Source organism: Neodiprion virginianus, chromosome 5, assembly GCF_021901495.1.
Source record: "Neodiprion virginianus isolate iyNeoVirg1 chromosome 5, iyNeoVirg1.1, whole genome shotgun sequence".
Classification (NCBI taxonomy): domain Eukaryota; kingdom Metazoa; phylum Arthropoda; class Insecta; order Hymenoptera; family Diprionidae; genus Neodiprion; species Neodiprion virginianus.
In genome coordinates, this window is record NC_060881.1 from 25,064,502 (window position 1) to 25,086,511 (window position 22,010).

At 38.3% G+C, this 22,010-nt stretch overlaps 3 protein-coding genes across 12 annotated transcripts; 2 read left to right on the forward strand and 1 right to left on the reverse strand.

Annotated features, from left to right (window-relative positions):
* The first annotated feature begins 730 nt into the window (after window positions 1-730).
* On the forward strand, window positions 731-4,709 carry LOC124304961 (sorting nexin-24-like). Of its 10 annotated transcripts, XM_046763794.1 has the most exons (7): window positions 734-1,032; window positions 1,363-1,562; window positions 1,715-1,905; window positions 2,214-2,365; window positions 3,231-3,442; window positions 3,669-3,820; window positions 3,957-4,161. In XM_046763794.1, the coding sequence occupies exons 2-7, from the start codon at window positions 1,410-1,412 to the stop codon at window positions 4,015-4,017; spliced, it is 921 nt and encodes a 306-aa protein (XP_046619750.1). In that variant the 5' UTR covers window positions 734-1,032; window positions 1,363-1,409; the 3' UTR covers window positions 4,018-4,161. The 10 variants fall into 10 exon arrangements, with proteins under 10 accessions (XP_046619746.1, XP_046619745.1, XP_046619744.1 ...); XM_046763793.1 differs by having other exon boundaries at window positions 733-1,032; window positions 3,231-3,820; window positions 3,957-4,093; XM_046763797.1 differs by lacking the exon at window positions 3,669-3,820 and having other exon boundaries at window positions 736-1,032; window positions 3,957-4,089.
* Window positions 4,710-6,015: 1,306 nt separating this feature from the next.
* LOC124304317 (actin-binding protein IPP) lies at window positions 6,016-12,514 on the forward strand. The gene is made up of 7 exons (XM_046762348.1): window positions 6,016-6,260; window positions 7,098-7,674; window positions 7,829-7,994; window positions 8,297-8,643; window positions 8,799-9,145; window positions 9,267-9,487; window positions 9,576-12,514. The coding sequence occupies exons 1-7, from the start codon at window positions 6,191-6,193 to the stop codon at window positions 9,810-9,812; spliced, it is 1,965 nt and encodes a 654-aa protein (XP_046618304.1). The 5' UTR covers window positions 6,016-6,190; the 3' UTR covers window positions 9,813-12,514.
* LOC124305610 (uncharacterized) lies at window positions 12,206-21,977 on the reverse strand. The gene is made up of 9 exons (XM_046765189.1): window positions 18,574-21,977; window positions 17,458-17,669; window positions 16,723-17,370; window positions 16,479-16,637; window positions 16,163-16,345; window positions 15,101-16,081; window positions 13,175-15,009; window positions 12,942-13,095; window positions 12,206-12,825 (listed from the first exon to the last, which is right to left on the reverse strand). Exons 1-9 carry the CDS (start codon window positions 18,692-18,694, stop codon window positions 12,574-12,576), a joined length of 4,545 nt encoding a protein of 1,514 aa, XP_046621145.1. The 5' UTR covers window positions 18,695-21,977; the 3' UTR covers window positions 12,206-12,573.
* Window positions 21,978-22,010: the final 33 nt, after the last annotated feature.

Here is a 22,010-nt window from a genome sequence, read left to right on the forward strand (position 1 = left end):
AAGTTATATTCAGCCAAGAATTACCTTTTCATTCAAGACAAATTCCATTGAGTTCCTTCACCGCTCAAAAGTTTGGATTCACTAGTCGAAATTTTGTACCGCACTAAAAGTTAGATAGCGGAGTCAAAAATAAAGATAGCTACATTTCCCGAGCGGCGTTCGAAAGGGGGCAAATTCACCTTTATTTTCCTTTTTTAGAAAAATTTTTACGATGTTTCTTGGGCCCGTACGAATTTATGATCAGAAACCTCGAAAAACCACTGCTTTTCGTACGGCAAAAAGTAACGCATTCAGGGGTGGGTAAATATCACGGGAAAATCTTTTTGAAAATCTGACATGTCTTTTGAATTATTTCGAACCAATTTGGGGGGTGAGACCAATAAAATCCGATTTTACTCTTATTAAGGACAGGTCTCATATTTATATTACCACAAAATAATTCGATTGCAGTACACATACTAACCCTACTGAAAATGATCATGTGTTAAATTATAAAACATTGTGACTGAAATTCATGAGTAATTCATTACATGTTTTATTTTGTCAATTCGCCAAGATATACAAAAAATCACATAATAAATTACAAAAGCACGTATCATCAGAAACACTTATTCATCACACTTCTACATTACTGTCTCACTAACTGTTTGTGACTCAACCCCCGCCCGACAATTTTCCTGGCTTGTTTGCAGTTTGATGCTAAGACCGTGCCTTCCATGAATTAACTAGCTAGTAGTGTGTTCGGTAGTTTCCAACTAGGGCCACCAGATATCACCAGTGAACAGACGCCGTTAATTGCTGGAATGCGGGCATTAACATGTCCGATGCAGGTTGACGCTACAGTTGTAGTCTGTTATACTTCACAATAAGGACTAAGAGCGTTGAATCATCACGTAATCGACAGGACTGAAGTGATCGTCACTCTGAATGAACGATTTACCGATACAGAAAGATGACGTAACATTTTAACTATCTCGTCGCTGTCAGCAGCACGGAGTAAACGAACAACGTTGACAAAGTTGCGTCCTGGGTGTACGTATGTTCATTCTTTTTCCTGTTAGCTCCGCTTTTTGTCTTCATTGTTTCTTTTTTCATCGTTCATGTGTTCACTTCAATTGTTATATGCCGTGTACAATTCTGAAACTTACATTGTATTTATTCTTCGTGAATTGTTGGGTGCTATCAAATACTTTGTTCAATATCTCTGCTCTTTGGTAATATATATATATATATCAATACATACGACAAGCAGCAGTCATAGACTGGGTGTCGATTGTCATTACGTTATACCTGTTTGATTGTCCAGTTTATTGTTTGCTTTGGTTTTCGTTCTTGTTATCACTTTGCTACCATCATCACTAGAGTGACGTCATTGTGTAGCAGAGGCGGGAGAGGCTGCCAGAGATGCGATGTATCAAGTTTTTATCACCGGATATCGCTTGGTCGAAGTATCGTACACTAAACCGTACCACGTTTACACAATCGAGGTTTTACAGCCAAATTCAAGTCTCAGGCACATCGTCGAGAAGAGGTACAGTGAGTTCAACACTCTTCATCGTATGGTAAACAGAATCACTTAATTATATTATATTATAAAGTTGAATTGGGAATAAGTATAACCATAGAGCTGAGATCTATTTACTAAAAGAAGAAACCAGTCCTAGATTATTACCTATGTTGCTTATAGCTTCATAATACACTCGTCACTTTTCAGCTGAAAAAAGATACAGAGGACACTGCACCTTTTCCCCCAAAACGTGTCAGAAATTCGCAACTCAAAGTATTGGAACAGAGAAGATCAGCGTTAGAATCGTATATGCAAAAGATGCTCAGACTTTCCTCTACAAAACAGCAAGTTCTCAATTTTTTAGGAATTGAAAACCGTGCTCAAAACACAAATGAAAGGTATGATTATAATAATAATGCTATTTGGATGTATCATACACGTACAATAAAATACAGCTAGAAATATGCATGAGAAAAGTGAGTTCCTTCGGTTAAATTGATTGAAATTCATCCTGCAAATAATCAGTATCATTGTTCTGAGAACTGCAACTAAATTGAATTAATTCGAATTTGATCGACACAATATCTGTTGAGTAAGAAAAACAAGAGACTTGAATTTGAACTACAGTAGCCTCGTAAACAATAACTTTTCAGGATTTCGTAGTTGTACCATTTCTTTTTTTATTACCCAAGATTTTCTTTTCCAGAATGAATGGCCAAGTAGGTATCGGTGATCCGAAACAGGTCCGGTCTCTCACATTGAGACATCATCCCATATTGACTTTTCAATGTGATCCATATATTCAGGCAAATACTACGTCCAGTCTTCCAGACATTGTCACAAACGGAGTACTTGTTGGTGTGTATAAATCGTAGAATCAGAGCCAGATTCTAAGCTATGTTTCTTGCTGACAATGTTTTTTTTTTTTCATTTATTTATTATTAATAGTACGATATGAAGACTTACACTCACATTCGATAACGAGTGACTTTCATTATTGTCAATTTTTTTATGAGAATTAAGCTCCGGAAAGAAAGGAATTAAGGTATGGTAACTGAGATTATATCGTGTAAAGTGAGAAATTGACATAACGATGAATAATGAGAAATAATCACCATTTACAAATAATAATAATAGTGAAATAACAACGTGTGATTTATTAACGGTAGTGATATAAATTTAAAAATAGCCACTTTACATTTATATTTCCATACACACACATCCCAACGTGTATCACAATGATACATACAGATATATATATATATATACATTAAAATATATATGCCGAAAAATCTTTTACAGATAAATTTTCATTTTCATTGTCAATAATAAATATCTGCAGGTACCTATATATAATTAAAATCAATTGTCATATGCGACCCTAAAGAGGCGCGTAAAATTATAGATTAATATTTATCGGAAAATCAATCATATCTTTCATTTTAATTGTTATTCATGTATTATTCATGTTAGCGTGGTGTAACGTTTTTTTAGAATAAATTATTTTGATTTTTAGTTCATTAGCCCTCATTCTGTTTATAATCCATCTTAAAAAAACAAGTAAAGAAAATCATGGCGTCCTTAAACGTAATACAAATCACAATTTTCATCGCAGTATTCGTGGTCCATGCGAGTACCTGTCTTTTGAGGTATCCATTGGCGTTGCTTCGCAATAGCTTAGAAATAAACTTACTGATATCGCCTGGTGATTACAACTTTTTAGAAAACTCGATGAAGGTCTCGATCGCATTTACCCAAATATATCTTGCTCGTTACGCAGACAGTCTTCTACCACGGAAGTTGATCGCAGCATGCCTGACAGTTTCAGGAGGAATAATGTTACTTTTTGGAAAAACAGATAATTACGATGCGATGGTCCTCTTGCTAGTGGTTTCAGGATTGTTTCAAGGACTTATATGGCCATCTTTATGCAAGGTATTTTTCTTCTGGATCCAAGATTCAAGATTAAATACGTTTTTTGGACTTCTTTCGCTAGCCGAATATTTCGGTAGCTTGATGGCCAATTATCTGGCTATCTTTTTACTTAAAAAATTTTCTTGGACTTTTGTCTATCCCCCCTTAAGTACCATTGTCATTATCGTTGCTCTTCTTGCTCTTTTGAGCCTGTACCTTCCTTGGGAACTTCATATTGATGTACCAGGTAGAAATACACAGAATAAGTTGTCTCGCCGAACCTCGTGGATGGAAATATGGACACTGCCCGGGGTCTCAGATCTTTCAATTGCAGTTTTTTCTCTTCGACTGGTCAGGAGCGGAATCGTGTTCTGGGTTCCAAATTTCTTTGTGCAAAAGGTTGGATATGACACTTACAAAGCCCAGGTAGCCTTAAGTATTTATAATATCGGTCATTTGTTCGGTTGCATTGGGCTGGGGTGGATGGCACGAAAAGAGACTGTCCTGATACAGAGTCTTATTTTACTTGGTATAGGGACCTTAGGATTTGTTATATTCTGGCTAACGATTTCCTGGGGATTCCTGTGGAGTATTAACTTGCTTGCCATGGTTGGTTTTGCAATAGGTGGTCCCACTGCAGCCCTCAGTGCCTCTTTTGCAGTTTCTTTGGGTGAATTGGATGGTTGGAAGTCTGGAGGAGCAGTCGTTGGAGTAGTAAGCGGATTCGGTGGTTTTGGAGAAGTGTTTGAAAGGGCTGTCGTCACATTTGTGATCGAAACTTACGGGTGGAACTCAATGTTCATACTGTTGACAAATTTGTTATGTTTTAGTGCCTTTTTAGTAAATAGAGCACATTTTGCGACCAGTAATAAGCTCATGAATGGCAGACAATACGTTATATAAATAATATTGTTATTTCGGCTGTAAGAAAAAATTTTTTTAACCATTTTTGAGAACTTGTAAACCAAGTACCTAATTATAAATAAAAGTACCTTTAGTGCATACAGTATGATGTGTACAATTCCAACTACATAACTGCTTTATTATTAATATAAAAGTAAAAATTAGAATAATACTTAGTTCCTTGCAAAATTTTGCAGCAAGTCAAATAATTCGAGGCTCGATACTGATGTTATAAATATATTATAGATAGCATATGGTAGAAATTAATGAAAATGTATTCCAGTGTTTACCATGAGTAGCACCATAGTCTATTTGAGAGAGATGTAGATCTATGTACAAGTACATATTAAGTTATACATGTAAAAACAATTTGTTTCTGAATAAACACTATTAACTCTCTAGAAATTTGATAGCGATTATTTTTTTAAACAAAATAGTCTTTCTCCAATTATAAGTACCTGTGAATCTTGCAATACTGACTATCACAACCAGAATCTTCTCAATCTACTACTTAAAAATAGAGTTTACTAATCGACCAATTATTAATTTAAAATACTTGATATAAAGCCGGATCAATTGGTAATTATTGAATATGAGCTATTTCAAATGTTAATATTTATAGTGTGTATATCTAGGTTTACAAAATATTGATAGGAGCTTTTTTTCTGTTTGCAGTCAGCTCAACTCTAATCCTGATATCCTGTGCTTATGTTTGGAACTATTATTGCATTTCGCACTACTTCTCAATTTGCCGTAATAATTAAGTATTGCAATGGAAACGAAAATATGGCGTTGTGACATCTGCTGGCAGAATAATGCGCTCTTCTAAGTAGGCCACATTTCATTTTGAAAGACTTCTTTCGTCGTATTTTTTGCGGTACATTGATTCCTTGTTGAATAACTAAAGCTTCACAACTTGCACAAAATTGCTTTTAAATGATTCGGGGGAATGAGGACTGGCAATGGGTGAAAATTTCAATCCGATTGCGATGTTAAATTTTTCAAAAACTCAAAGAGGACTAGACTAGAGAAATTTTTCGTTACTCTAATGCTTCCAATTTTTTTCTCCATCAGCGAAGATGGAGGATCTTCGCTACACCGGTATTGCCAAACTATAAATTTTTTGGCAACCACATAGTCGTCGGTTACCCGTTATACACTACTCTTCTCTGTAGTATTTGGTGGAAATACTATCTTATCACTTTGGATCGTCTTTTTCGTCTTCTTCTTTTTCCGTATGGCTATCTCTGTTCAGGATGTTTCACCACCTAATGGTCCCGTCTATCTACGGGCCATGCTCGCATATTTCCAATCATTTTCCCATGATGTGTAGACATTATGGTTTTTCCCACTGAGTTTTTCATCGTCCTTTAAGCTACATGAAATGAGACCAATTAGAAAATGGTTGATTCGATATAATCGAATCGAATAGCTTCAGTAGTCAACGGTTGCCTGAACATTCACAAGTAATAAATTTTATTGCGATTGCAGACGAATTTCACTTGAAACTATATTTCATACCTATCCCAAAGTCTGATAATTTTTCAATTCACGTTTTATTCCCAAATATTATTCCCACCAAATATTCTGGCGCGTTGTTTGTTGGCAAAATATATACTACATTGATACATTTTGCCGCGGTGTTTTGAATTTCGAGTTTCCAGTTGATAGGTGTGGTTCGAAAACAGCTGGGTGATCACTTCACAGCCATCTTCACGTAGCTTAGATAGGTTATTTGACATATGTCAAATTCTTGATTATCAAACCATTAAAAAGTAATTCAATTTTCTAAGTTCAATACTAAAACAATTATACGATAACTCGTATCTGGTCAATTAATGAACAATTGAAAATGTTGCTTTAACGATGCGTTTGAAGGGGAAAAACAACAACAAGTCTTTCAACAGCGTCTACAGGGTGCTTTCGCGTATATGTCGTAAGTTTCAAATTATTCTATACCAACTCTAACATACCTCATCACGATTAGTTTGCATCCTGTGATTCTCTGCACCTGTTACTATATCCAACCGGATACTTATTTGAAAGAAATCGCGACTTATTGTCGTATCCCATTATTCACACAGTAACCCCTTGTTACTTACAAAGTATTCAACTCAATTTGAACCGCTTATACTAACATCCACACAAATTTTACAATTAACCCCTTGGCTTATGATTTAAGTTTCGATCACGCGAGCTCCTAATCAATAACTAAGTTAGTCAAACGTGTAAATACCATGGCTCTTACTCCGTGATTCGCACGCTTCACTCGATCGACGTAGCACGGCTCTCACTCAATATTGCAGGCAAAGGGATTAATAAGTATGCCAGTATTGTTTTGATGGAAACATCGTAGTATATCAATTGGTTCCATTGGATTCTTAAAATGAAAAATGATATCAGACTATTAACTCGTTTCGATTAAAACTCTGTATATCAGATGTGAAATAAACTATTGAAATATGTACTTCGTCATACATCTTGGCAATAAAAATTGATAAAATACTCAAAAATTTTGAAAGATCGCGTACAACATGGCTTTTACATGTTATGACATAATTCATTTGCTCAGAGTATGTCTTAAGTTGGTGCACAGGTTGAGTATCACAGATTCCATAATTTATGACATCGTAACAACATATACCAAACAAACTCCTAGTTATGGTTCTCTACTTGAATATGTTTATAATCATTCTAATTATTATCGAATTCATAACACGTGAAACTCTAATTACGCCTCCGAAAAGATGTTTCAACACGTTCGATTTTATAGGAGCTGTTGATAAAGGCCAACTCGATGGTTTCATGGCTGATGGTGCAGTGCCTCCACTAAAAAGTGGCCACAATTCTAAAACTATGGGATACGTGGCTCAACCAGTTAAACAGGCTGGAGTTCAGTCAGTTAAACAGGCTGGAGTTCAGCCAGTTAAACAGGCGACGGATGTTTCCAGTACTGTGTATGCAGTCGGACAGTATGCGCCGAAAGTATTGAAAAATTTGAATGCTCAAAGATTGAAGAATCAGTTTAGCGATGTCGGCTTAGTCGCTGGTGGAATTGTTATCAGAGCTCATAGATCGGTTCTGGCTGCTGGTAGTGCTTATTTCAACGCAATGTTCACTGGAGGTCTAGTTGAAGAACAACAAGAGTTAGTAGAGATACATTCAATCTCTGCTAAAATCCTGTCCCTGCTTATAGATTTTATATACACTGGAAATGTAGAAATTACTCAGGACAATGTTCAAGAATTGTTTGCTGCTGCAGATATGCTGGAATTAGATGAGGTTGTTTCAGGCTGTATTACCTATTTACAACAACAACTTCATTCTAGCAATGCACTTGGAATTTATAGGTAAAGTTTATAGCTTTCCTTGACAATGCCATCTACATTTTTATTCAAAAATGTCTCTTTAGTGGAAGTAATAATCTTTGGCCAACACATTTGTTATTGCTTTTACCTCAACCTAATAGTTGATTTATAATAAGCAATTTTTTCCATCGCATAGGTTTGCTGAAGCACACAATACGCCTAATCTGCTGATGACTGCCTTACGTTTTATTGAAATTAACTTTCCTCAAGTATCCCAAGAAGAGGAATTCCTAGACCTTCCTAAGGAACAAATTGTGAAACTCATTTCCAGTGAATACATTCATGTTGATACTGAATTCCAGGTAATTATGTGGTTTCTCTGATAATCAGTCAAAGACGATGTTTATTATTACTGCGAGTGACTGCCATTAAATGAATGTGGCTCAACAACGAAACATAATACTCATGATAATAAGAACAATGAAGAATTTCCTCACCACAAGCCTTACATTCCCGTTTATACTGTTCTGTGAACACACCTTTACGATAAATTTCAATGATATTCATCTCATTTCATTTGTACCGCGTGAATTTAACAATATTTAGCTAACCATTACCAAAGAGGTTCGAAGAAAGTATATAAATACTTGATTTGATTCAATAGGTATTTCAAGCAGCTCATAACTGGATTGTTCATGATATACCAGCGAGGCGTTGTTATGTATTTGAGGTGCTGCGTTATGTAAGGCTGCGTCTTTGTTCAGTCGCACGTTTGGAAAGAGTTATCTTGGACAGTAAAGATGCGAGCCTGAGTGTAGCCTTGCGATCGATTTTAAAAGACTTAATAACCAACAAAGGTTGCCTGGTGCCGCTTCATGAGCAACCTAGACTTTGCGCTAAGAAAAATATTTTAGTTATTGGTGGTTCGAAGCGAGAACCTTCTGCCGACAGTTGGGGAAGAGCTGCAGAAAGTACTTATGACACAATTGAAAAATATGACACATTTACTGGGTATGACATTGCAAACTTCTCATGTGATAACAGTAATAAGAATAATAATCATGGAATAAATTTCTTATCTTACCAGTCGTCAGTAACTCTGAATTAGTAATTTGTCATTAGGATAAAGCTGACGACAATATATAACAAACATACTAAATTTATAGAGAATGGAGTAAAGTCGCGCCGATCGGTATCGGAAGAATATTACCTGGTGTAGCATTACTGGATGGGAAAGTGTACGTGGTCGGTGGTGAACTGGAATCATGTATAATCGGAGATGGAGAGTGCTACAATCCTCGGGATGACGTTTGGACAACCATTGCTTGCATGATAGAACCACGCTGTGCGTTAGGTCTCTGTGCAATAGAAAACAGCCTGTACGCTTTCGGCGGCTGGGTGGGCGAAGACATTGGTGGTTCTATCGAGGTGTATGATCCAATTGCCGATTCATGGACTTTGGATGGAGAACTGCCTGAACCTCGATTCAGCATGGGCGTTGTCGCATACGAAGGTAAGCACAATTTCACTTTATATCAAGATGGGTGACCAATTATTTTACCTTGTAATAGAACTTTTGAATATTATGTGTTTTGCAATTAGTTTGAGTCATTATTAAATTTTATTACATTTAGGTTTGATATATATCGTTGGCGGATGTACCCACAATAGCAGACATCGTCAAGATGTTATGAGTTACAACCCAGTCACCAGGGAATGGAGTTATCTTGCTCCCATGTTGACTCCTCGGATGCAAATGGGCATAGCTATACTCGATGGCTATATTTACGTTGTCGGTGGCATAAACAAAAATCAGGAGGTCCTGACATCAGTTGAGAGATATTCATTTGATAAGGTGAGTGAACTGTACGCTTGAAACTGTCTTGCTGTTACTGATCATTGTCACTATTGATTATAAATTGAGACTGTTATATACATTTCAGAATAAATGGAGTACAGTTGCTCCGATGAATGTGGGGCGATCGTACCCCGCCGTAGCTGCAGCTGACGGTCGACTATATGTGATAGGTGGTGATCAGTCACGGGAAATAAACTTTTATCGGACACAAATAACAATCTCAACAGTCGAATGCTACGATCCGCATTCGAACGCATGGCATGAATGCGCTTCTCTACCAACAAGCAGAGGCGAAGCTGCAGCAATTATTGCACCCTTCTGATTATAATTTAATACCAGTTAGATTTAGATTTTCGATTTCAAACTCTCAGGATTTAATGCAAACTTGTTGAGTGGGTTTCTTTGGTTTATCTTTGCTTTCCAAAGCGGTAACAGAGTCTGTGTTTCATGGGTAAGATAAAATTTTCCGTTGTGTGCTGTCCTAAAATAAGAAACAGTGAGACAAACAATTGTTTTCCAAGTGGATATTGTGCGTAAATATTTCATTAGGCATAAGGTTAACGTTCTCATTCACACGATTCGGAATTTCTGGATTACGTATTTTATCACGGTCACGTCAGCTTGTGATATATTTTTACTACATATAATCTCAATTCAAGCTCATGAACTTTGCAAACATCACTAAACACGGGCATAACATTGTACAGCAATGGCTTATGCTTCCTGGTTTCTAATGCAAATTTGTCCAAGAATTATCTCTTTATCGTCTTCGATTTTTATCTCCTAAAACAACAACAAATTGGCTATCATAACCGCTATACGTATGTTTTTCTTACTGATAATGAGATACACAGTCTTTTCATTGCGGTTGAATAGACATATATATTCTACTTAGTCAACTTCAAGTTAAGCTTTGGTAGGCATGCCAAATGATATTACGTGAATCGTGTGCTTGTTACTTATCGCTAGTAGCCTTTAAATGAGGCTTCACAGTAAACATGCGTAATTTGTAATCTGTTACGTGTGCAAAAGAGAGAGAAATTGTATCTGAGAGAGAGAGAGACAGAGAAAAGCATTCATATAAGATGTTCTGGAGCAGCGTGCTCCCTAAGGACAACACAAGTGTATTAACGATGTGGAGCTTTCAACGAAAAGAGAGGAAGAGGGAGAGGGAAGGGGGGGGGCGTCATATTTTAATTTCTTCAATGCAGTCTGAAGAATGACAAGTTAATACAAAGATATCAACTTATATGAAATACATACTAGCCAAACAGCAAAAAAATAAAAGTACTAAAACTTGCATACTTTTAATTTCATCAGGAAGAGAGAAAGAAAAAACTAATAATGAGAGAGATTGAGAATGTAACTACTTCGTAATACATATGTACGTATAATCTGTAAAAAAAATTATAATTAAGATTTATATTAAGGGTGCACTTAATGGTGTACAAAATAATAGAGACAATAGAATATATGACAGGAAAAAAAAAATTTTCTTTTAAAATCAGATATTCATAAAAATTTTTATACACAAAGTATATAGTATTTTAAACCGGTTTTAGCTACTTACGTTCACACAGCATGTATACTTATGATCTGCAATAATCTCAGTAACGGAGTATTGCCATCTCAATATTATGTGCAATTTTATAATAATTTTGTTTTCATTACTATTCATTACCGGTTAATTTGCGCCGTATAGAGAATACCCAATACATATTACTTTGCCCTATCTACTGCAATAATCAGCTTTATAATTGGCTGTTGCTTGACTCAAACTCACTTACTAGTAGTACATTGTCTTCTGAAATTCACAAACTACAAGTTCATCAAGTCACATTACTACTGATTTTTTATTTTTCATTCACCGTCTGGTGTAGTCAGAAACAGAAGTACCCTCGATAAGTTTCATTCATGAATTATCTTGACTTTGAAAAGTGCATGTTAAGTGAATCTCGGAAAACCATCTTTTACACAATCGTAAACGTCTTGAGCAGTCCGTCGTCTGTTAAATGTTCAATATGATCATTAATCATCATATTCATAAAATAAATTGCATCGTCAAATTGCCAACAATCTGTGATAGTAAAGTATTATCAAATAACGTTATATTTTAATAATTTTAGTTTAATTTTTGAAGTAAAATATATAGCCATCTATATTCTGAGGTATTTTTGTCCGAAAATTGAATTGGAATGCTTAGCCAAGTGTACAGTAATGTCAACTATGATTGATTGCATTATTGCAGTAGTATAAAACTCGACACTTTGAAGACCCGATCGAGTTTTAATAAAACAATTTGTAAAGAATATTTCTGTGGCGATTTTTAATCAACTATCTGTAGATTCACTGCAATTCTTGATCCGCTATAACGGCCTTCATACGTAAATATCGATCAATTATGTTTAATTCTTAAGTAATCATGTCCCAAATAAAAGCTTAAATTGCCGGCTTTGAAAGATACGATAGAAAATGTATAATAATTTGGTATTGATAAATTACTAATAATATATTGTAAATTGATCACTGCAACCGAAGGAATTGCGTGACTAGAATATATACGTGTATACGTAATGAACAATTACACTAAAGCACCAAAGAAGTAAGTGTAACCACCACCTGATGCACTGACTGCACTCATGTCGTGGAGGCCCTAAAACCTTGTTATAAAACAAGCGAATATTCAATTCGTGAAAAAAAATAATTTTTTTTTTGGCACGAGTTATCTATACCGTCTTGCAAGTATATTATATGTCATGTTTTGAATCATTTTTATACAGAATATTCAGCTCCGAGAAAACTACGCGTGCAAAATAATATGCTTTATAAGAGGATTAAACTAACATGCGATCAAGAATGCGAGTTGAGAAATAATAATCGAATACTCGTACGTAACATAATAATACTTACAAATTGTAACATATATATATTGTAAGTTATAAAACATGGACGTTTTACACAGTATACACTATTGAACACTGTCTTAAGAATGTAAAATAAATGTTTCTGAAAATATATGTAAAACGTGCATTACTTTGATTTATGCCTGATGACAGGTGAATTTTTTATTATCACAACCGACATCAAACTCGATTCATTCTCACATAGGACGAAAACACAGGATGAGAGTGCCAACGTGTTGCTTCGAGAAGGCGATAGAGCGACAGAGTTAGCGTGGGGAATGCGCTAAGGATAAATTGCGACACGGCAGACTGGAAAGCAGCTGGTTCCGATTCCAATAATCGTCGCACGAATACCAAAAGTCCAGTTGGCGAAGTCGAGTACTGGCCTTCATTCAACGCCAAAGTAGGAAATTGTGTCCGAACTATTGACAACTGCATAGGAGGTATAGAATTACCCCTTGGACGGAACGATGTGAACATTTTGTCGGAAATAATTTGTAAAAATTTGATGAGTTTTTGCGAAAGGAGATTGTAACAATATTGCTCACCCAATCACCTTTAACTTGATCGGATATTGCCTTGGCTTCTAAATCTTTGTGGAATGACTCTAACGGCAGTGGAAGAGCTTCACCGTTGGCGTTTATTCCGGCGCAAGCCAATAGGAAGGACCATTTCTTGTTTGCATCCCAGAAAAATACATGCCTAATTTACAAATCATATTGTAACCCAGAAGAACGCGAATGGCGTGCAAGTAAACGGAGAAATAATAAAATCATATTACGTGAGGACTTGATTAATGGACGGACGTTCGAGTGGGTCAATTACCAGCATCCACGATATCAGATCAACGATTTCACAGCCTTGACATTGAATTGTCGGATAACCACGTCGAATGTTATCGAGGATATCGCTGGTCTGAATCCCATAGGGGTGAAGGCCTCCGGTTAATATGAAGTGAACGACCATCCCGGCGATCTGAATGTCAGAGGCGCAAGTGCAGTCGAGTACTTCATTCTCTTCGTAATTTTCGTAACTTTCGCGTGAAAACCAAATCATCGATGAGCTCGGCGGACGGCTGGAACGGTAGAGCGATTTCCACAAGCCAAATTCAGCCAATCTCAAAACGCCAGCTCGATCGATCATCAAATTTGATGGCTTGATGTTACCGTGAACAACGGGCGCATCGTTGTTGTGCAAAAAGTACAATCCCGCCAAAAATTGTTTAACGAGAACAAGCGATCGCTCCTCAAGTCCTTTGCCGATTTTCAAATACATCAGGTACTCTCCAAGGTTATATTCGCATAGGGGTGTGCTGAGGATCACATCCGCACCATTGTCGGCAGAAATGAAGAACGGCAAAATGTTAACGTGTCTAATGGCAAGTAGATGAGTCAGTGAAGACAGAATGAGCGCACTGTCTTCTCTGCGCAATCTTCTTACAGCAAGAGGTCTCCCGTCTGTGTCAAGGCCCAATTCGATCGGCCCAAAGTTGCCGCCCAACGATATAGTGAAATGTTTTCGCTGTTCCGACGCGCTGACAAGCACGGCATCTCCTGGTCCGTTTGTTCTGTGTTTCAAATGCGCTCTGAATCCCTTCAGTAAGACGTCCCATCGGCTGACGTACGATTGCGTTGCTGGAGCACCCTTTCGGGGGTTGAGTGACCGCCGATTTTTGGACTGCATCGATGGATTTTCGGCGAGTGTCAAAGCCGTCGCCCTGGTTGTTCGCAATTGAATTACCGGTGGCAGCGCCGGGATGGTAGAAAACACGTCGGCGCTACGTGTTCGCAATAATTCTGCGAATGTATGCGTCGTGGAGTTGACGTTAACTTGGGTACGACGAGCCTCTATTATTTGAGTCGTGTACACAACGGTTGCTGTATCATCAGGGGTCATTGGATTCGGGCTCTGCTCCAGCATGCCTTGTTCACAGCATTGGTACGTGGTAGTTTGCAGCTGGTTTTGTTTACCAGGAACCCGAGCCGACGCTTCACCGTCGCTATCAGTAGACTCACAATCACTATCGAGCAATGTGTTCTGCACGCGATGATGAATCAAACGGTATTGCGTTTCCTCGGTTTCATAAGATCCCCCGCAATGCATCTCCGTTGACGATTCGCTAAGGAAATCGGATTTTCTCCATTTTTCCTTTCTCATTCCTCCGTCACCTATAGTTCCCAGTTTTTTATTAAGTTCATCGTTCTTCAAAGGTTTACCAATCGTAGGCTTGTCTTTGCTTTTATCAAAATCATTCGCTGGAGACACTTGATGCATCAGCAGGTGCAGCTGGAGCAGAGTGACGACGCTCTTGTATTTTTTGAAATCACGATTTGCAGTTTCCCGCACCTTCGAGATCAAGGACAACCAACTTTCCGTTAACTTTTTTATGCAAGAATCTTCCAGCTTTGGTAATATGGCATTAAGCCTTGCTATTTCTTCGATTCTTATTTCAATTTGTTCCTCTGTGGCAGCCACAAGATCACCTTGACCTCCTTTGTAGCCTGGGTAACCCGATTCTCTATCGTGTTGCCAATTTCTTCGGTAACATGATATAATTTCTTCAAACAAATTTGAAAGGTAGAAAATCGTTGCCTCCACGTTGTCGGGCACATATTCCTGTATTGCACACACAACAAGGGTGCGAATTAGTAAGGATTAGATACATATTTACACGACAGTTAGAGACATATTTCTCAAAATTACGGACACTTGAATTATTACTTTCGTCCACTTCGCTGGTATAAGGTTGGTACGGTGGATCATTATTACAGGAATTGTTATTGTCTTCCAATTCACGCCTCGTCTGAGAAAGCATAGCATCGTCTAGGAAATTACCCGGATTCGAAACTCGCGAAACACACTCCAAAGTCTCCAAAGTGGTGAGTGGGGTTTTAAACCCTCCGACATCTCCAGCTACTGATAGTTCCCTTCCATTCGTTGCGGAATTTTCTTCACCAATTTTCGGTTTAAGTTCGACGTTGCCAGTTGAGAAATTAGAATTGAAAACCTTCATCGAATCCTCGGTCTCACTCCTTTCCGTTGGCTTCCAAGAAGCGCAATTTTTTCTTCTACACAACGATTGATGCTGTCGCCGAAACATCGACCGAGGACTTTGATGTTCAATCCGAACTGCGGGGTTCCCATGATGTGACATCGGTGGTCGCGTACTTTTTGGAAAATATTTACCACCAGCCTCGCTCTGAACACACGATGAACCATTATGCTCAACCAATGTCAGCCCTCTCATCTTGGCCAACTTCATTCGTAGGGTTTTAATTTTACGACGTTGTTTTTTCGATGAACCAACGCTCGGAGCGGGAGAATGTTCGGGACTTGTTGACGACTGATTGATTTTAAGTGACCGATCACTTTTGCTGAAGCTAGAATCCGGTAATGATTCCAGAGCTGTGTCACTGCGCTGTTTAAAGTTTCTCATCAGATAACGAAATTGCATAATCGTACTAAATAGACGATGTTTCTGATCTTTGGCCAGTGTTTGTAACTGCGCCTTATGGTTCTCCTGTAGCAAATTTGAATAGTACGGTTCAATGTGATCACGATTTTCTTCCAACCACTCGCGAGTCTTTCCATGTGTTGTACATTTAGCAAAAATAGGTTCTAATCCCGATGATACTATGCAATTCGCGGCTCGATCTGCCGCATATCTGTCGGTAGATGCTAATTTAAGTTATACATACACGTTTACTAAAAAATCAATTCTTATACACTTACGACCGGAAGTTAATTGGCTAAAGGTCATCGGATATTACCGTCTTAATACTCGGAGACAAGCATTAGGCAGATCAGCGATTGCAAATGAATCCATCAAGTCAGTCTCTGGTGTTTTGGCGGTATCACCATTGGTGGAGCAGTCGCAGTAACAAAGTAAATCAATCAGAATTCCCAGTACAGCTTCAAGGTAATTCCAATTCTCCATGTGTTCCTCTACTGCCTGTATTACAATGCGACAGAATTTATCAGTACTTATATTTCGCAAAGGAAAGTATAGTGAACCATGTTTATATGTATATACCGCCATACCATGAGTCAATATCGTGAGTCACGAATATAACTCATTCAATTACCTTTCGAATCTGTTCGAAGACATCGAGATGCAGGAATATCTTAAGACCAGACTGCGTGTACTGAATGAAGAATCCGAATACGTTTCTGATGATGGAGTTTATTGTCGACGTAAAATTTTCCGCTTGTTCGGGTGGATAGATCAAAAGTTCCAGGCGTCTCTGAAAAGTAAATTGAAGTAATTGCTGGTGGTTCAATCGGTTAATTATTACATCCAGCGTACGAGTCTAGATTATATAAGCTCACCCTCAAGTAGCTTTCAATTGTGAAATTTGATTCTTCCGCGTTGACCGCGCAGACGAGCTTCTGTAGCGACGGATGGGGTGTGTCGAGTTTCTTTTGCATGCTACAAGCAATGGAGTAGCACAGAGCAGTGCACCCTCGGGAATCCTCCCGAGAAATATCGGCGTGACATCGAAGAAGAGCGCTCACCATAGAGGGGTTCACCCTGATACCCGCCATCATCAGCGGAGTGACCCCCTTGACGTTTGCGCAATTAACGTTAGCCTCAGTTTTCAATATCTGTTCAACCAGAACGTTCCACTGGCGCTTAATCGCATAGTGAAGCACGGTGTTCCCGGTGACATTCGCATGGTCAAGATCCATTCTGTAGTTAATGGTCTTCCAGAAGTCTAGAAAGTCATTTTCATCCCAAGTCGTCGACTGGATAGCAATCAAGGCAACGTTGTCCGTATTATTGTCGAGTAGAGTTGGATCAGCGTCGTGTTGCATCAACACGTTGATCATCTCTAGGTTTTTTTTCCTAACCGCCCACATCAGCGGGGTCGACTTGTCTTCCGCACAACAATCGACCCGGTGTCCATCTCGCAGTAGTCTTTTTACGGTATCACTTTTCTCTAGAACAACCGAGCCAAGGAGTAACGGCGTGTAGGACTGTAACACGAAAGAAACACACTCGCATATAATTCGTCGTTAAACACTTCCAACGCACAGTTCTCGCCACTTTTCATTATAACCGACCAAATCTGACACGTGCAACGTTTCTTTCAGTTTTTCAAGTTCCGCTGCGTTGAACACGGTGCTCAGGCTCTTCGGGGATGGCTGATTTAGAGTCGGGAAGCAAGATTCTACGTCTACCTGCCCATTGCCAAAATTGAAGGGACTTCGAGGTTGAGCTTGGAGCTTTTTGCCTTCGTGTGGAAATCTCAGAAACGATGCAGCCTTGCTGGTACCTGGAGGAGGATTCGGCACTTTAACGATAAGAGTTCGCCTGTATCGAGTAACAAGCGAAAACCACGATAGTGATGATAATTTATCTATTCAACACAGCAAGTCGAGCAGGGTAACAACTTACCGTTTGTCTTTCGTACGTAATATATTGCATACTTGGGATTGTTACATAATCTGTGATAAGACACGTACATACGTATCGTTTAGTTTCGTCGGCAGACTATGAATTGCGAAAGGTCCGCATATGTAATACATACGAATGACACGATATTGAAACAGGTTGGACTTATACTGCTCTGTTATTTTGGCCAATTCTCATTCAACTCGTTCGTCTTTACCTATAGCTACTTCGAGTCGGACTAACTTGTAACGTGATTACTCCATACATAAGTAACTCTGAAAAAAATACATGCTCGGAATACCTAATTCGGCAGGATGTGTCTACCGCAATAAAAGATTCAACGAAATAAGAAATAATCGCAAGAACGACATCCGACTGGTTTCTTAGAATTCAGTACCGATTACCGAGTAATTCTGACCTTCGATTGCAGTCGCGAGTGATTTATAGCAAATTAGGTATAATTTCAGTTGTCATCAGTTTCTGTACATTTCAGGAAAAAAATTCATCCTCCACTCAAGTGTTGAGAAATTGACCGGCAGTTTATTTTCAACTTCAAAATTTTTAGATTCGAGCATTTATTTGAAAATAGATTCTAAAACAATTTTATACAAATCGGTATTTTTCTAAGAAGTTCCATGAAACTCTACCTACCACTAGTCGTTCAACATATTTCTCTGAACAATATTGTTCACTATATAATTTTTGCAAGAAATGTGGTTATTCCATCGTTAGATAAAGAATAACAAGGTATAAGTTAAACGAGGCATTACGTTTCTCATACCAACCTGCAACTCCTCCACGAAAAGTGGCCGTGTGTATTTCGGTATGACGGTTCGTGGTAAGCAACGACGACGTTTCCTGTCTTCGCCGAGGTACCTTTTTCTTCGATTTTTTACCTCGAGACATTCCTCAGCTTGATCGACAGACAAGGTTCTGCGCTGAAAATCGGTACCGATCCGAGGAATTGGGGTGGAAAATTCTCACTGATCGTACAATTTCTCAACGTTCGTTTATTTTTCGCAATACAATTACCGAGGCTTCCTTCTACAACTTCTCCTGCAATCTGTTTACTCCGGGCATACCGCGCAAAAAGATTACCAATCGATCGATCATCTGGGAGTACAGCTGTGATTTTGACAGTTGAGCATTGATTACTAGTTTTTCTGATATTTCAACATCGACGATCTTGTCTATACGGGTTCTTTGCGATGCATTTTTCTGTCGTCGCAAATATTAAAATCTGCACAACATTCTCGTCGATAGCACACATAGAATGACTCGGCGTGTTTTCGAGAATAGCTGTTATTACTATACCTGTAAGAAACTGATATAATCGTTTGATAACGCGTACACACCGCCAAGTTACGCGGTATACATACTTGTTTTGAGATCTGAAAAAACTGAGAAGATCGTATCCGTTGGAGTAATCACCATATTCAGATCATTTATTCGCCAATAGTACGTACATACGTTGCGGCATAAAAATCATCCGCTCGTACGTGACATTCAATGTATATAATTTATGTCTAATCTGCAAGTCAAATATTATACTCATATACATACATATCTGTGTATAATAAAAATTGTCACGACTGTATAATATTTGACTATATACACATATATACATATATACGCAATATACATACATTCACCGCCGTCAAAGTATATCGTCCGAGATTTTACCAGATCGTGTTAATTTCCGTATACCTTTGATATTGTACCATGGCCTTACACGTACCTATATAACAAGTATCGCAGACGCATTGCACGAGGAATAGGTGATCCATTTACCGATCAGTGTAAGCAGAAGCTTTTACTGGTGACGTAACATCGTTACTGTTACGAGGGTAATTGACAGATTACCAGCCCATATAACAAGCCCCGACAATAGGGCCTATTGTGATCACGCCTTATTCTATGGTGCGGATATATATTCGGCCTTGCCACCATCAACATCGACTGACCTAATTTTTTTCACCAGACTCGGAGATGCGTATAAGCAGATTATGGAATTATTTGGACCGTTGAGTGCCGGCGATGTATTACTTCAGGCAACTGATGATGAAAGACGTAGATATCCGAAAATCTATGCAAAGTGTACATACGCAACTGCTATATAGCATCACGTGTGTTTTCTATTTTGAAAGATGTCGTTGGAAATATTTTTAGTATACGCCTCAGAAATGTGTTGAAAATTTACAGGTGCATTCCGTCATTTACGAAAATAAAGTTTTTTTTTTCCTTTTACAATCAAGGCGTATAAAACGCGATGTACACTTGTGAAGATTAATTCAGAAACGGCTAGTTTTTCGGCCGAGTCGGTGACGTTGGCAACGCTGATTCAGCCTGCAGCGCCACTGTTCGCCGGCCGCTAGGGACACAATTTGCGTTACCAACGTAATCGACTAGGCCGTAAAACTAACCGTCTCTGAATTCAAGTCCACAAGTGTACATAACGATATAAGTAGGAAAATTTCTATTGGAACTCGTCATCGACGGCAATACAAGACGTCGAGTCGAAAATGTTTCAGAAACGATCCGAGAATTAGAACCAATCTAATAGCTGTGTTTGAACTGAGGTGTTTAAAGGCGGGACGTTGTAACGACATTGCAAATTGACGATACGTGGCTACTTGGCACGATTGCTATGCCGTCGAAACGATCCGCGACGAAACATATTATTCGCATGTTTAATGAGGTGAGTAAGCAGGATCCCGGCGGACGGTGAACATCGTGATGCGAAATCGACGACGCCAAAAAATGACAAATAATACGAATAATATATGTGTGTGGCACTTCCGGCAGGCTGCATAAAGAATCATTTTGGAAAGGTGATAAAACATCGTGTTTTTTGTTCTTCAACAGAGACGACGAATCATCGCTGCGGTGAGGGGAAAAATACGAATTCCGACCACATGGACGGATGATTAAATATACAGAGATACGGTGGTCAAGATGATGGGCGTCTAACGTTAAGAAAAAATGAATTACGCAACGATCGTACAATAATATGATCAAGTATAGAAGAATTTAAGGATCACAGCGAAACGTGATTAAGCAAACTAAAACTGCGTGATGGCATCGCGCACATGTAACTATGTGAATAAATTAGAATTTCAACGTGATTAAAATCTCAATGACGGTGATAAACTAAACATATCACGTGTGTTCGAGGCATGTTCGTGCGAGACTCGCGAGATGTTTGATATCTCCATATTCTACCAACCTTGGAGAAGATTCACGAATATAACTGGTTTTTTTTAGTCTAGACAACGTTTCGAACGGCCTTCTCAAGGAAGTCAGCGTTGAAGTACGAAAATTAGCATCAAATTATTCACGGTTTGTCACTCTTGGTATTACCTACATCAGTGTAATACACAGCATAAGTTGGCACGGTTTGTTCTCTCTTCATTTGCTAAGCTGCAGCGAATTCGCGCCGTGAAAAATAATAACTCTTTGTGACACTTATTCCGATCAAAGTCGCATCTTCAGAATCCGTTCTGTTTCGAATTTGAACACCTCCCGCCGTCCGCGTCGCAAAAATGGATTAAAGCTTCTATACACGTACAGACAGGTATAATATGCGAACCGATCGCGGCTCGATAAAAGCATCTAAATTTAGATTATGTCGTCTTGATTGATTGTAGAGATACAGCTTACAATTCAAAGATGCGAGTCATACTACTCTGTCCATTGTCAAGCGTGGGATTGAAAAATCCTTTTCGCACTATCCAAGTATCGTACAGATAGATGATGACTATGTATCATTCATTTCTTCCAAGGTCACGCGTGGGTATTATATCACCTGTACGCTTATTGACCCGATAACGATGTTTTCGGACAAACGTGAATTTTATTTCATTTCACTGCAGCGGTACGATTATCGTCGATTAATATTAAAACATTGTCCTACATATACACACGTGATTGTGTATACCTATAGTACAATCAAAAGGTGTACTCTGACCTCATTTTTCCTGTTATTAATCACGAAGATTCTTTGAAATTTTACTGTTTTATTGCCCTCAATATTTATATCCGACATTCGCAGTGGAGGACGCGTGATTCACGTGCCGTAAAAATTGTTGCTATTCATCGTAGGTGTAATTCGGACAATCTGCGAGAAATGTGTAAAGAAGTAAAAAATGATAAAAAAAAAAAAACAAACCAGTACTGCGGTAAAGTAATATAGCATATAATTAGACAGAATAGGGATACGGGT

Excerpts from the sequence above, each read along its gene's own strand:
- LOC124304317 (XM_046762348.1), top strand. The coding sequence starts at position 6,191 with ATGCGTTTGAAGGGGAAAAACAACAACAAGTCTTTCAACAGCGTCTAC. Across the intron at positions 7,675-7,828 it reads AATGCACTTGGAATTTATAG|GTTTGCTGAAGCACACAATA; the intron begins GTAAAGTTTATA and ends TCCATCGCATAG. Across the intron at positions 9,488-9,575 it reads AGAGATATTCATTTGATAAG|AATAAATGGAGTACAGTTGC; the intron begins GTGAGTGAACTG and ends TATACATTTCAG.
- LOC124304961 (XM_046763790.1), top strand. The coding sequence starts at position 1,410 with ATGTATCAAGTTTTTATCACCGGATATCGCTTGGTCGAAGTATCGTAC. Across the intron at positions 1,563-1,714 it reads TCAACACTCTTCATCGTATG|CTGAAAAAAGATACAGAGGA; the intron begins GTAAACAGAATC and ends GTCACTTTTCAG. Across the intron at positions 1,906-2,213 it reads GCTCAAAACACAAATGAAAG|AATGAATGGCCAAGTAGGTA; the intron begins GTATGATTATAA and ends TTTCTTTTCCAG.
- LOC124305610 (XM_046765189.1), bottom strand. The coding sequence starts at position 18,694 with ATGTCTCGAGGTAAAAAATCGAAGAAAAAGGTACCTCGGCGAAGACAG. Across the intron at positions 16,346-16,478 it reads TCTTCGAACAGATTCGAAAG|GCAGTAGAGGAACACATGGA; the intron begins GTAATTGAATGA and ends ATTGTAATACAG. Across the intron at positions 15,010-15,100 it reads ACGAAAGTAATAATTCAAGT|GAATATGTGCCCGACAACGT; the intron begins GTCCGTAATTTT and ends TGTGCAATACAG.